At 40.7% G+C, this 13,904-nt stretch overlaps 1 protein-coding gene across 2 annotated transcripts; it reads left to right on the forward strand.

Annotated features, from left to right (window-relative positions):
- Nucleotides 1–7,021: 7,021 nt before the first annotated feature.
- Nucleotides 7,022–11,090, forward strand: TMEM251 (transmembrane protein 251). 2 transcript variants are annotated; one of them, XM_030949330.1, is made up of 2 exons: nt 7,022–7,149; nt 8,994–11,090. In XM_030949330.1, exon 2 carries the CDS (start codon nt 9,010–9,012, stop codon nt 9,403–9,405), a length of 396 nt encoding a protein of 131 aa, XP_030805190.1. In that variant the 5' UTR covers nt 7,022–7,149; nt 8,994–9,009; the 3' UTR covers nt 9,406–11,090. The 2 variants fall into 2 exon arrangements, with proteins under 2 accessions (XP_030805190.1, XP_030805191.1); XM_030949331.1 differs by lacking the exon at nt 7,022–7,149 and adding an exon at nt 7,161–7,777.
- Nucleotides 11,091–13,904: the final 2,814 nt, after the last annotated feature.

Below are 13,904 nucleotides of genomic sequence, written 5' to 3' on the forward strand. Positions count from 1 at the left end.
TCATCAATTATGCACTGGATTCACTGGTGAAGCACTTCAACTGGTAACAGTTACCCAGAACACTACAAACTCTTGGCAAACAAGTTCTGCACTATGTAGAGGCATCAATTTAGAATGGAGGTGATCTAACTCCTATTAAACAAAGCAGTGCAGAAATGCACTTACAGTGACACATTAATTTAAGCCAGATACTTTTTCATGTGGAGAAGGTGTTGATCTGGATGCACTTACACTTCTTACAGTCTCATAGCAGTGTATTTCTTTACTCTTCCAGTACCTACATGTCTTTATGATGACTATGTTTACATTGTGTTGGTGAAAGGCAAATCAAGCATACATTTGTGTGGAGAAGTGGACATTTCTCCTCTTTAAGAATGCCAACAAATGCAGTAATAAATGTGCTAAGCTGGAGATATTTAAATATTCACTTTGAATTATGTGACAGAGTATATGACAGTAGGCATTACAGAAATTCCATTTTATATAGCATGGAGCAGCAGCTTAAAAATTCTGCACAGTAAGGAAAAAACATAATGACTTTTACTTTAAAGATTTGCAAATACTGCTTAATGTCCTTTTGTTAAATGAAATGTGAATACTTACTTACCGATAAATTATTGAATTTTTCCCTTTGAGAGTAACCATCAACTGCTGTTAATATCTCTGTATGAATGTTCAAGTCATTCTGGATCTCTGGGCTGATTTCTGGTACAGACCTCTAGGCACGGTCTTCAGAAAAAGGCAAATTCAGGTTAAAGGGTGAGTACTTAAAAGCTTCTCAGCTACAGTGAACAGACTTTTATCTTTCATTAAAGATAAACAACAGGACAACAACAGGAGCCCTCCATGCAGATGAGGATGAAGATTGCCTTCCAGTTGATGACATTTGTGTGAAAGCCTCCCCTCTGGTGCTGGCCTCTCAGCTGAACTGGCAGTGTGCACTTGTGACAGCTGAGCTGACACTGAGCACTTCCATGAGAAACGAGGTGTTCTGCAGGTCTGGAGCTTGGATGAACCATCAGGTACTTCTGGCATCCAGCCTGCCTCTGACAGTGATTTCCTATTGCCTCAGACAAGTTCTGTTTTTTTATAATCTATGCAGACATTTCTATGACTAAGAACATATGAAGCCTCACATTATATGGGTGGATATCTTACACATATGCCTCTTGCAGTCTATTTTAATGTTAGTAACTATGGGTAATTCCTAAGCTCTAACAGGACAGAGGGAAGAGGTTCCTAAAAGACACACACATAAAGTTCTTTTTGTTTGGTTTGGTTTTGTTGGGACTTTCAGGCTTTTTTGGTTTTTGTGCGTTTGGTTTTGGTTTGTTGTTGTTTTGGTCTTTGTTCTTGTTTTTGAAAGCTTAGATTCTGCAAATCTAAAACAATATGCTGTCTACCTCCTCCAAACCTCCATCCTGGTCTATGCAAAAAAGTTGGGATCCTCTGAACTTGGGAAAAGGCCTGATCTGAACTGAGTTCTTTCACTATTTGTTTAGTAAAAGAAAGTTATGTTTCTGGAAAATCTAAATATAGATAATCCCTGCTGCATACAGTTTACAGTCTAGAGCAAGATAGGTACACTGGAAACTGGGAATCTCAGAAGAGGCAACAACTAAATCTCTAAAATAATTCCATGGTATTACTGACTTGCTTTACATAAGCACCACTGAAGGAGAGATAATTAGTGGAAATTTAAAAAAAGATCACTCCTCTTGTGAGGATGGAGCAGTCACTCTCTGAGATGGTCAGATGTTTCTCTTGGCCTATCTATATGGACAGAAGAAGGATTCTGTTTTTCTTTTTAACATGGGTCATTTTTCAGTTACCTTGTTTATATGACCAAACATGTTGACAGCAGCAAACTCAGCATGGAAATTTAATAACTGTTCCTTTCTGGTAGTATGAGCCAACTTTAGTTGAAAACATGGAAAAGCAGAATTCTCAGGACTTTAATGGTGGCTTTGGAAGAGGACTTGGGTGGTTTTTATATTATTTGTGGGGATTTCATCAAAAACAATAAATTGTAATGAATAATGGTTTTGTTTAAGTGCAATTTATAACTGTAAACTGGTTTGACAAAAATTCTGCAAGAAAGCTCTCTTTCCTCCAAGACCCAGCTGGGTAATATCACTGGAGCTGTGAGATCAATAGCTGCATTGCTTCTGCATAAATTATGTTTGTCCTCTGTTTGAATAAATGCCACGGAGAGGAATAGTCAGTTACCAGACACCTCTGCCCATATCCTTTCAGCATGTTTTGTCAGTTCTTGCTCAACTTTGAAGCCACTTTGTCATTGGCTGCAGAGGAGAAGGTAAAAACAAAGATTTTATCTCTTTCCGGCCAGAATTGTTTTAGCACAGACAATGCAGCCATGAGGGTAAACAATGAACAAAGTATAATTCAGAGGTAAATAGTGAACAATGCAGCCATGAGGTGTACATTCAGAGGGAAGTAATGAACAGGAGCACCAGTGTAGTGAAGAGTTCTGTCTAAAATACCAAGGCTCTTCTTCATAAAAGACTCAGTTCTTTATAGGCACATTGACAGAGGGTTGTAGTGTGTAATTCTTCCTTTGGCAGATGTTTACTATGGATGTTTGAGAGAATGAGATTGCTATTCCATTTGTAAATATCAAAAAGTTTGTTGGAAAGATGATAAATATTTCTACAACTAGGAACAAAATATGGATGGTATTCAAAGAAGCTGGATAACACGACTGCCTGAAGCTTAACTCAGATGTGGCTGCTGCCAAAAAACAAACGGTAGAAGCAGAATTTCAGGAACTGAGAATTTAAGAGTAAGGTAATTTAAGGTCCCAAAAATTCAAAGAATACAAAGTAAGTCAAAAGTGATAAAGATCACCATTCACCTCACTGAATAGCTCTTTTTCATGTGGTCAATGTAGCTGAACCAAGCAAATATACTACTTAAATTTAAAATGAGAAAAAATAAAATATAAAAATTCAATCCTATAGAAAAGTTTCTTGCATGTTCCCACATGAATGTGCCACACTCTATAAGAAAACAGGTGTCTCCAACAAAAAAGTTCAAAGAAAGATAGCAGTATACAAAACAACCAGCCAAGAAAAGAAAGGACTCAGAAGCTTATAGCCTTATTTTCAGAAAAAAACAAAAGTTCCAAAACACAAACTAAAGATTCATAAAACATAAAATAAAACATATGAATTGAAGCAAACTAATGTTCTTGACTCACACTAAATTATAAGAAACTTATCAAAACAACTTATTACACCACAACAGGATACTACAAAATTCACTGTAACTCATCTAATAAATAAAACTGCTACAAGCTGCAGAAACACTGGGCATTCATGCACTCGCTGATAAAAATTCACATGAGTTTTCTCCTTGGAATCCCAACATATATGCAGTCTGTAAGGATGCTAGTTCTCTAGCTAAAAGTGTGGTTTAGAGTTAGGATTAAGAAGTAACAGATCCAGGAACGTGATGTTCTAGATGAATCACAAATCAGTGTCTTACAAACTGGAAGGCAAATGCCATCTTGACAGAAATGTCTCTGTTATTAGATTCTCACTTCTTGATTACTTGTCAGTGAGAACCTACTACAACGTTGCTAAATATAAACATAAGATCCACCAAAAAGGATGTGGGATGCATTCTGTCCTTCAGCTTCTGCCTTCCATTTGGAAAGCCAGCTAAATTTGGTTTTGTAATCATCACAGGTATTCTACCTTTGCTTTTCTATTTTGGCCAAAATCTAAGCCCAGGAAAGGCTGATTTCGATTAATACTGAGTTATGAAAACTTTGTTTGATTTAAAGATTACAACTGACCCTTCTGATTCCTCTTGTTAACCCTCATTTATCCTATGTACTTTGTCAGGATCCTGAGCATCCTAACAGGCCTTAATGGCCCCAACAATCCCCACCTGACCCCTCCCATGGGCTCAGGAGCCCCAGGTTAGCCAAGCCCTGTGCTTTCATGCCTGACCTGTATCAGTATGCGTCCACAGCTCAGCCATGGCTGAGCCAAGCCATGTTTATCTGGATCTGGAGTCACAGACTGACTTCTTAGCTTGACCTCAGTCTTTTCTTATCAGTGTGGACCTTCATGGCAATTGCTAGGTGATGTCTGACCCTAGTTCTCACTGGATCTGACCCTAGTCTGTGGGCTGCCTTCACAGCTTGGGCCTGCCTTGTTACTTGCCTGATGCTCTGTACTCCTGTCTGAATCCAGTGCTCCCTGCTTGCCTTGCTCGGGCTCTGTGGGACTGGGCTTGGGCATTCATGCACTCAGTGATAAAAATTCACATGAGTTTTTTCCCTTGGAATCCAAACATATATGCAGTCTGTAAGGATCCTAGTTCTCTAGCCAAAAGTGTGGTTTAGAGTTAGGATTAAGAAGGAAAAGATCCAGGAATGTGATGTTCTAGATGAATCACAAATCAGTGTCCTACAAGGCTCTGGCCCATCACCTGTGTTATTCTACTTGGCTCCTGCCCTCTATGGAGCAGCCAGCTTTTGCTGCTCCATTGCTTCTCTGGTTTACCTTCAAAATAAACCAAATATTTCTATAAAAATACATTGTATGTCAAAACTAGGTCAAACACTTATTTTTTAGCACTACAAAATCCCATTATTTAATTATTTGATTCTGTTCATTAAATATTATTTCCTTTGGATTCAGCAGACCTCTATCTTCTCTGGTTTCCCAAGGTGAATATTACTCTTTTGAGTCTCACCAGGTGTATGTTCTCATTTCAATATGCAGAGTTATGAGATCTTTCCCTTTATTATTACCAGCACTTGTGACTGGAATTTGTCTAAAGCTGAGAACAGTTGCTTCTTGTTCTACTAATTTTGGTATTATTCCCTCCCCTCAGAGGCCTGCTGCTAAAACTAACCAGCCAACAAACCCTCAGTTATTTCCTCTGTCCCTTCTTTACTATGGCAGAGATTAAGCATAACATTGAATTTATACAGATCGAGATCTAGCCTAAAAATACTACAAATCACTCTGTCTGGTGTTATGCCTTAGCTTTCAAAGGCAGTTTGTGACTGTTATAACTCTTCAAATTTTTTAGATCCTTCTCTTTATAGCCACAATCTCAGGCTCTGTGTTTATCACAGAAGACCCTTGGCTGAGTCTTTTAACCTACTTGGCTTACAAGCAGGTTAAATCCTAAACCATCCTCTCTTTCCAACTCCAACCATTCAGTGAAAAGACAGGCTTCTCAAGTAGGAATAAGGTCCACATTTCACTGATTTTTCTTAGGAATCTGAATTGCAAATGCAGGCTTTACACTTAGCACATGTATCCACTGCCAAGCCACACATTCACACAGTCACATACTAACTTGTACTGGAAGCCTTCTCTTTGACATCTAGGTGGTTTTTTTTAAATAAACTGGTTCATCATTACCTCTATCCTCAATATAAGTAAATGCAATATAGCCATGCTTGAGGGGAAGGTCTGTCAGCCACACAGGAGCTTTATTCACTTTTAGATCAACTGGGACCTCACCACCTGTAAGAATGGAAAGAATGGGATTTAGCTGAGAGAAGTGTTCCAGGAGTAATTACCTGTATGTAGCTATTCATATCCACATCTGTCATCAGAACTACACAAATGGTTTATTTAAACTTCAGGAAAGATAATGAAATCTTCATTCAACTGAACTAAAGTGTAAAATCTCTGACCTGGGAGTCAGGGTGTTGCTCAGGTTGGCTCTGCCTGTGGTTCTGGGCGCCATCTTGTGTCACTTTTGGGCCTTCAAGGAGCATTAAAGCAAAAAAAAACCCAACAACAAAATCCCCCCAAACAAACAAACAAAACCAAAAACCCCCAACAAAACAACAACACTAAAACAAAAAAAACCCAAAACAACAACAACAAAACAATCAAACAAACAAACAAAGAAAACCCCCAAAGCCCGAAACAGTAGGACTTGAAGTTGCTCTAGGCACGGGATTTGTATTTTTGACTCTTGTGGGCTCTCAAGTGTCCCTTTTCTCTACTGATATCTGCAGCTCCGTCCATTTCTTCATCAGCTGTCCTGACTATAATCCAAAACACCAGCTTCTAATGCTTTTTGTTGAAACACCAAACATAGCAGGATAATCCATCATAGATTGGATTTAGCAGCAGCTCTTATATACTGTGTTACATGCACCTGCTACCTCCCCAAGAAAACTGGCAGAAGATCCTATGTATTTAGACATAAACAAAAAAGTCTTTGCTTTAGCAATTTTTGTTTCTTATTGGGCATTCATTTTAAAATCCTTTTTTAGCCTCCGTCAACTTAATGAGAGCTGATGAGAGTGGATTGTGGTCATTGCTGCTTTCACAATAAGAAAGGGTAGTTTCCTCATGACTTTAGGACACAATTTACTAACAGGTTTCACTTCTATGTAAGGCGATGCAGTTTCAGCGTTAACTGGCACGGAGCTCATGTCCCAGTTCCTGAATTCAGGCGAATACATTCTCACAAACTCTCCCAAAATCACCGCCGTCATTCCATAGCACACACCTGACCGTGTCATTCTGCTCTCAATTTAAACGATCTTTTAGCATCATTAAAAGCTTTTCTCCACTAGATCATAGAGACATATGGACCTTAAAGATCACCTGTTCCCAACACCCGTTGCTATGGGATAATAAGCATATAATATCTCCTGATAATTTAATTTGATAGAAATAACCTACTACGTCATGTTTATGTATAAGCACATACTGGGGTTTGACTACACGTTTGCCATTTGCTGGACTGTTTCAGTATCTGTTGTAACTTCCTTAGTAATCGTTGTTGTTACTTCCCTCGGCGGGCTCACGAAGGAAACACACTTTGACTTTGCTCCCCGCGCAGAGGCGAGCGCCGCCTCAGGGCCACGCCGCCATTTTGGGCGAGGCCACTCCGGCCACAGAGGGGCGCGCGCCCAAGCCAAGATGGCCGCCGGCCAAGGCGCCCGCCCCGGATGCGGCCGCGCGCCCCGGCAGCCGTCGGCCCGAGCCGGAAGTGCCGGTGCCGGCGGGCGGCCATGGCGGCGGGCGGGCAGCGGGGCGGGCCCGCGGGACTCGCCGCCTCCTGGCGCCGCGGCGCGGGCTGAGGGGAGCGGGCCGCCCGCCGCCGCCCTCCCGCTCCCTCCTTCTCCGCCGGAGGAAGGTAAGGAGCTGCCGGCGCCCAGAAGGACCCGCGGCGGCGAAGCGCGTCTCGCCCGGAGCGCGGGTCCGGCGGGCGGTGTGCGCGGGGGTGCCTGAGGAGAGCCCCAGTGGGCTGAAGGGGTCCGAGAACCATCGCGGGTGTGCCCAAAAGCTGCAAGTTGTAGCTGGGTCTGATAACGGAGAATAACAATGAGAGGACTCTGTTAGCTCAGCCTCTTTCGATATAACCGGGAGCTAAGGCTCTTCTGGCTGCTGCTCAAGGGCAGGATCAAAACGCGCTGGTGTTTACCTTCTTAAATCTGCTGCTGTTTTGCTAGTGTTTATGTTTTCAATATGTACATACCTTGTGACGGCTTGTTTTCCTCGAAGGCGACAACTCGGATATGCCGAACTGCTGGAAAAAGCGGCCAGCGGCTTATTTAGCGGGTGAACGCAGACCGGGGTTCAAGTTTTTACCGTCTAGATTAACAGTTTCTTTCAACAATTTTTCAGTTGTCCTACTAAACGTATTGACTCGGGGTAATAAAGGGAAACGTGCAACTGAGTTATATAGAAGGATCAGCTGAACGAGAAGTTGACATTACTTAAATCTACAATAGCTTTCTCAAGTGTTTACTGTTCCCTTTCAGGTATTTACTGTTCCTTCTCAGGTATTTATGTCCCTGAATGTTTGATTCTTTTAGCCACCATGAATGCAGGAGTCTGAGGGCCAGAACACTTTCTCTGGGGCTGTCTTGATCAGATTCTGTCATGTCAGGATTGAGAATATCCCTCAGTTATATAAAATCGGGGAGTAGGATTGCCAACGAAACTGGCAGATTGATCTGGCTCAGAAAGGGTGATTTAGAATGGTGTCATTATTTTGTATCATTTATGGTAAATTCTCTAATGCTTCCATGAATTGTTACTGGTTTCCATGCATAATTCATTTTTCAATAAGCATTTCTGTGTGGTATTTTAAAGGCCTGATATATTTTCTTAAAACATCAGTACATAGATGGATTTTACCCCTCTATAGGAAAAGGTACAAAAGGTAAAAGCCCAGAGGTCTGAAAAAGCATTTTTTGGAGAACCCTAATCAGGTGCAGAGAAGCAGTGGTTCTCCTTGCCCTGTACAAGGGCTGTTTGGAGGGGAAGAGGTGATGACTTCATTTGTGTGGAGGTACACTCCAGCTGAAGTGTTAGTGACGGGTTTGAAGAGTGTTTCCAGTCCTCTAGATCCATCTGGCCAGCTGGAGATTTGAAGCAGCTCAAATTGAGCCCAGTAGTGTCTCTGGGCCTCCAGTTATTTGTGCAGATACATCCCTTTAGTACAGCCTAAGCCTTGACCCTCATGTTCAAATTGAAAACATCCCTTTCTGTGTTTTGTAAATGGGCACTCAGCTAGGGCTTAATAGAAGTGGATGTTGCTGCACCACAGACAAGCAGTGATGGTACCATTACTGGCTGTCTTGAAGGCATCAAAGAACTTTCCAAACTTTACTTATTTATAGAAAATCTTACATTATCTCTGTGTCTAGAGACATTGAGGGCAGATGGGGTAAGTAACTTACCCAATTGATGACTTTTCTTTTATTCCCTGAGTACCTGGCTTAAGCCAGGTATATCCTGATAGCCAGCAGGCCCTGAACTATCCAGAGCCATCAGTGGAGCTTCTTATGTTGTTGCCATTAACCTGTTGCTGGCAGAGTGGTGATTTTCTATGATGTAGAGAAAACTCAGAAATTGATGTGTGTGTTTTAAGTAATGTCCGATGAAAAGTTATAGAAAGTTATGAAAACCAAGGTTCATCTGTTGTCTCTCTTTCCAGGCTGTACTGAATGTTTCTGTCACCTTTTGTTTCAGGGGCAGAGCATGGAGAATGATGAACTTCCGCCAGAGGATGGGCTGGATTGGCGTGGGGCTGTACTTGCTAGTGAGTGCTGCAGCTTTTTATTACGTCTTTGAAATCAATGAGACGTACAACAAACTGGCACTGGAGCACATTCAGCAACACCCCAAGGAGCCACAGGAAGGAACCACATGGACACACTCCTTAAAAGTACGACTGCTATCCCTGCCCTTCTGGCTGTGGACGATAATATTTTTAATACCGTACTTACAGATGTTCTTGTTCCTCTATTCCTGTACGAGAGCTGATCCCAAAACTGTTGGGTATTGCATCATTCCTATCTGCTTGGCTGTTATTTGCAATCGTCACCAAACATTTGTGAAGGCCTCTAATCAGATCAGTAGATTACAACTAATTGACACTTAGCTCAACTGCTACTTTCTGTTGCTGGTTTGAAGCAATTGCATATGCTTGATCTAATCACAAGACTGAAGTTCTGAGAGAAGGCCGGAAGGGGCCTTTTCTTTCAAACTGATAAGCAATGAAGAGAATGACTGTTTTCTATTTAAAACAAACAAGTAATTACAAAGGTTTTTAATTATGGATCTATCCAGTGGCCAGAGTGGGAGAGACCTGTGTGACACGTGATGGAAGTATTCCTCATTTTGCCTTAATGATGCAAAATTGCAACTCTCCATCTGAAATGTCCTGTGGGGAAACAAGTTTCTGGTCCACAACTTTGCTTCTCTGTGCAAAAAAGTGATTTCCTATGTTTTCCCTTGGAGTGAAATCAATGAAAAGATACTTCTTTTGTGGTAAATGTAAAAGGAAAAAAGAAATTAAGAACATGATTATAAAAGCTGCACTTAACACAATTCTTTGCTTTTTCTTTTTTTTTATTATCTACATCAGTGCTGTTTTAAATGAATTTTTAAAAAAATAAGTTTAGATACAAAAACAGGAAGCAAAGAACAAAGTTTGTGCAAACCTTTAAAGGGAAAAAGTACATTTTTTTCTGTGGTAAGCTACTTTTTTTCAGTCATAACAGTCCCATGCTGTAGTAGGCAGGCAGTGAGGAGTGGCATAGGCCTGGAGCTTGATGTTTTAAACTATTCCTATGACATCAAAAGCAGTCTATGATGGCAGTGGCCTGCAGTCTGCACAAAAAATTCTGTGTTTCCTTCTCATATCATCTTGCTTGATAAAATTACAAGTTACTGAAATTTATGACCATTCTAATTTCACTCCAGACATCATGCAAAACTGTGCTCCAAGAGAACTGATATATTAGGAAAAACTTTGAATTTGGGGAAGTTAACTCTTTGGGGGATGCTACTAACAGGTTGTAAGACAGATAATCATGTTTCTTCCAGAAATTCAAAGTAAGGTACCTTCTTCTCATTCTTGTAATGAATGTAAATTTCTTCAGTCATACTGAAATTCCATTGAGATTTCTTTGCCATAGTTTCAACCTCTATTTTTCAGTGCTATTTTGGAATAGCATATTTTGAATGAGGCTGAATCTGTTCTTTCTTTCTGTCCATTTTTGTTTCTTCTGAGAACTAAATTTTTGTCCCAGCCATGATGGAAGTAACAAATATGAAAACAGTGCAAAATACACTTCTCAGAAACAGTAGACTCAAAAGAATTATGAGCTAAACTCCTTGACTATATCTTCAACTGTATGTGATTGTCCACACCTAATCATCACAAATGCTAATCTATTTCTGACTGCTTTAAGGGAATCTTGGAGAGTTGTCTTTCTCTTGCTTTGGAAAGAGAACACTATTTTCACTGTTGCTGTGTTTAAGCATGGCACTTCCAACACCTTAAACTTTCGGTTTGCACTTGGAGATACTTTGAGACACTGGTTTCAATTGTCAGCTTTGGTGCTAGGACCTGAAAACAATGTAGCCTTTGCAAGAAGGTTTCAAGTGCAATATGAAAAGGAGGAAGCTGCCATTTTAGTGTGCTGGAGTAAGAGTAAATTATAAACTCTGACAAGTAGTTAGTATCTTGGGGAGTCAGAGCTTTTAAGTTGTGTTGTTTCTTAACTTTTAAAATCACCATGCTATTTATCTATAAAATAAAAACTTTTCAATGTTTATAAACACGAGTCTATTAATGCAGATACTTATCAATAGCTTTTCATTTTTGTTGTTTGTTTTTGCTTTAGTGGGGTATTTTTGTGTGTTTGGTGCCAGGCAGCAGTGCTTGCTGTCAGTTGCTGTAGCCTGTGCTCATGTCCTCCCCTCAGTGTGTGTGTTCAGTTCATCTTTTGTTGTCCTCTTATGCTCTGTGCCCTAATTACTTGTTTGTAGCCTGAAGTTTTGGGGCTTGCTGGATGAAACTGAATCCCCTTGTTTCTTTACTCTTGTGTAAGAGAGATACCTCTGGCCGGACAGTTTTCAACTTGACCTGTAGTTTTAAACTGAACAGTTACATTGTATGCAGATGGAATTATTTAAAGAGCCAAGCACATAAGAGGAAGCATCAAAAATAGAAAATGATAGGAAGAACCACCTCATTTTCTGTCATGCAGGCATGTGACCCTTAGCAAATTCACTGGCAGGCCTGGTGGGATGACCAGAGCTGTCTGGATGTGGAGCACATGCTGGGCATGGCAGGGACTTGCAGAACGGGGGCTCGTGTTTGTAGACTTTTCCATCAGAGGCCTAGTTTTGGATTCCAGCTGTTGACAGGCATGTGCTTTGCAACTAACTACAGAAAAACACACAGTCTAATTCAAGCAAATGCTGTGTGTGTAAGGATTTGAGCTTGAAGGGGAAAGCAGCAGTGGAGAACTATTAACATAGTGTATACAAATATTAGACAGTGGGAGTAGAAGAGCTAAGTTAGCTCTGCTGGTGCTTCCAGCATTTTTGACACCAGAGGAACATCAACAGGTGGAATCTTACCAACAGGGTAAAAAAGGAAAGACTATAAAAATGAATGATAAATTGGTTTTTACTGTAGTATTAAAAAAAAAAAATAGTGAAATAACTTTCAGCTTGATTAGTCTGAAAATTTATAGATATTGTCAAGGCTGATTATCTGAGTCACCAAAGACCTGTCTGTAACAGAAAATGACATCATCTACAAACTTTTGGGCTAATCAAGCTTGAAGTTTTGCAACATTCTGAGCTTTAATGTTCTGCCAACAAAGTGAGTAGCTGTAACACAAGGGTGATTAATGATCATCTGTATGCCACTTACCCGAGATTTCTTTTTATACATTTGTGTCGCAAGATAAATCATTGTCAGACTGCTTGAACATCACTTGAGCAGTCTCGGTGTTAGTTTGTTAGTTTCTTTAGCTGCTTGACCTTTACCTGACAGTCCCTTCCCATCTCAGGAATGTGTCTGCCACAAGTGCTACTAAGCCTGTCCTTCATTTCCTGCCATGGGGGGAGCAGGTCCAATGAAGAGCATAACATGAGGCTGCAGCCCTTCAAACTTGGACAAAAGTAAGTTACAATAAAATGTGTTCCTTATGACATGTTTCTTCCAGCAGCAAAGTAGGACTGCAAACTTGATTCCTTTTTTAAATTAAAGATATGAGGATTGATTTATCCCTGGAACAAAACATTCCAGTTGTTGCAGAATACGTATTAACTCTCCTTATTTTCTCTTGCCTGATCCATTGTTTTCTTAAAAGGATACTCTCTAGTTTCTCTACTAGTTTTTTAAAAATCCTGCTTTTTATGTCACAGTCTTTGATGAGAACCACTTTTCTACAAATAACCTAATGCACAAAAGCAGTTTAATAATTTTACCATGCAGTTAAAGAACTGACTTACCTTAGCTCTCCTTAAAGATACACCTATGGTGCACGTTTCTTTGGGAAGAAAGAACATGCTACAGCCATAAGAAGGTACTTCTGCTCAACTCAGTCCTCAGGGCCCATGTCTCGTCCATGTGGCTGGTGCAGAACTGCTCAGGTGTTCACAGTACTGAGTGCTAACCTAGTCACCCTGAGTTAAGCCCCATGATGTCCCAGCTGCCAGACTACTGCGTAGTTCACAGAGAATCTGATACTCGTAATGGCTAGATCCTTTTCAGATGGAGTGAGTGGGAATCAAATGGGCTGCCATGGGTGAATGGCATTCAAATCCTCTAATAAAAATGATGACTGTGTATCCCTCTCCTGGGAGATAGGAAAGGTACTACACTTTTAGACAATGCCCCAGTTACTGGGCATAATGGGATTACCTCCTCTCCCTCACAGAGCTGAGTGCCTTGCATACTTGAGACTTAAAGCTATTTTTTAACACAGAACACTGCAACCTGTTAAGTTCCTTCATTAATTTAGCCTTAAAGTTGTCTGAACCAGCAATTCAGTATTTCAAAACAGTAATAATAGAGTTTGTCATATAATCCCAGTCTTTGTGAAGGAGACATGCTTTGACATTTTTTGTTATGTTTTGTAACTAGTAAAAGTAGTTGGTTCTCATCTAACTACCAAGAATTTAGTATCACATTAGCTCTTTTAATTCCATACAAACAGCATTTGTCCCCTTTTAGTGAGGAAATCCATTGAGCCCCCTTGGGCCAGTAAAACCAAGTTGTATTACTAAGACATACAAACTGCACTGACCAGTGCAGATGTGGTGAACTGAGCTTGGTCTGTGCCCCCTTGAAGGCTGGTTAGGTACAACAGCACTGCCTCTCTCTGAGGTGAAGAATACAAGATCTTTTTTTCCACTGAGGCTTAGGTCCTTTGCCTAAAATTCAGGGCCACAGATGACTTAGGGGCTCTTCAGATGGGGCTCAGAACACAGCTGTAGGGGATTGGGAGGGTAGGGAACCACATCACACTAAAGCTTCCCTGGTAACCTGCAGCAACTCTCAGAAAAATGAAGTCTCTTAGGGCAGTTTTGCCACAAGCAAACCTACAACTTAGAATTGTATAAGGTCTCTTGTGC

The sequence above is a fragment of the Camarhynchus parvulus genome, chromosome 5 (genome assembly GCF_901933205.1).
Source record: "Camarhynchus parvulus chromosome 5, STF_HiC, whole genome shotgun sequence".
NCBI classification, from domain to species: Eukaryota; Metazoa; Chordata; class Aves; order Passeriformes; family Thraupidae; genus Camarhynchus; species Camarhynchus parvulus.

Excerpts from the sequence above, each read along its gene's own strand:
- TMEM251 (XM_030949330.1), top strand. The coding sequence starts at position 9,010 with ATGATGAACTTCCGCCAGAGGATGGGCTGGATTGGCGTGGGGCTGTAC.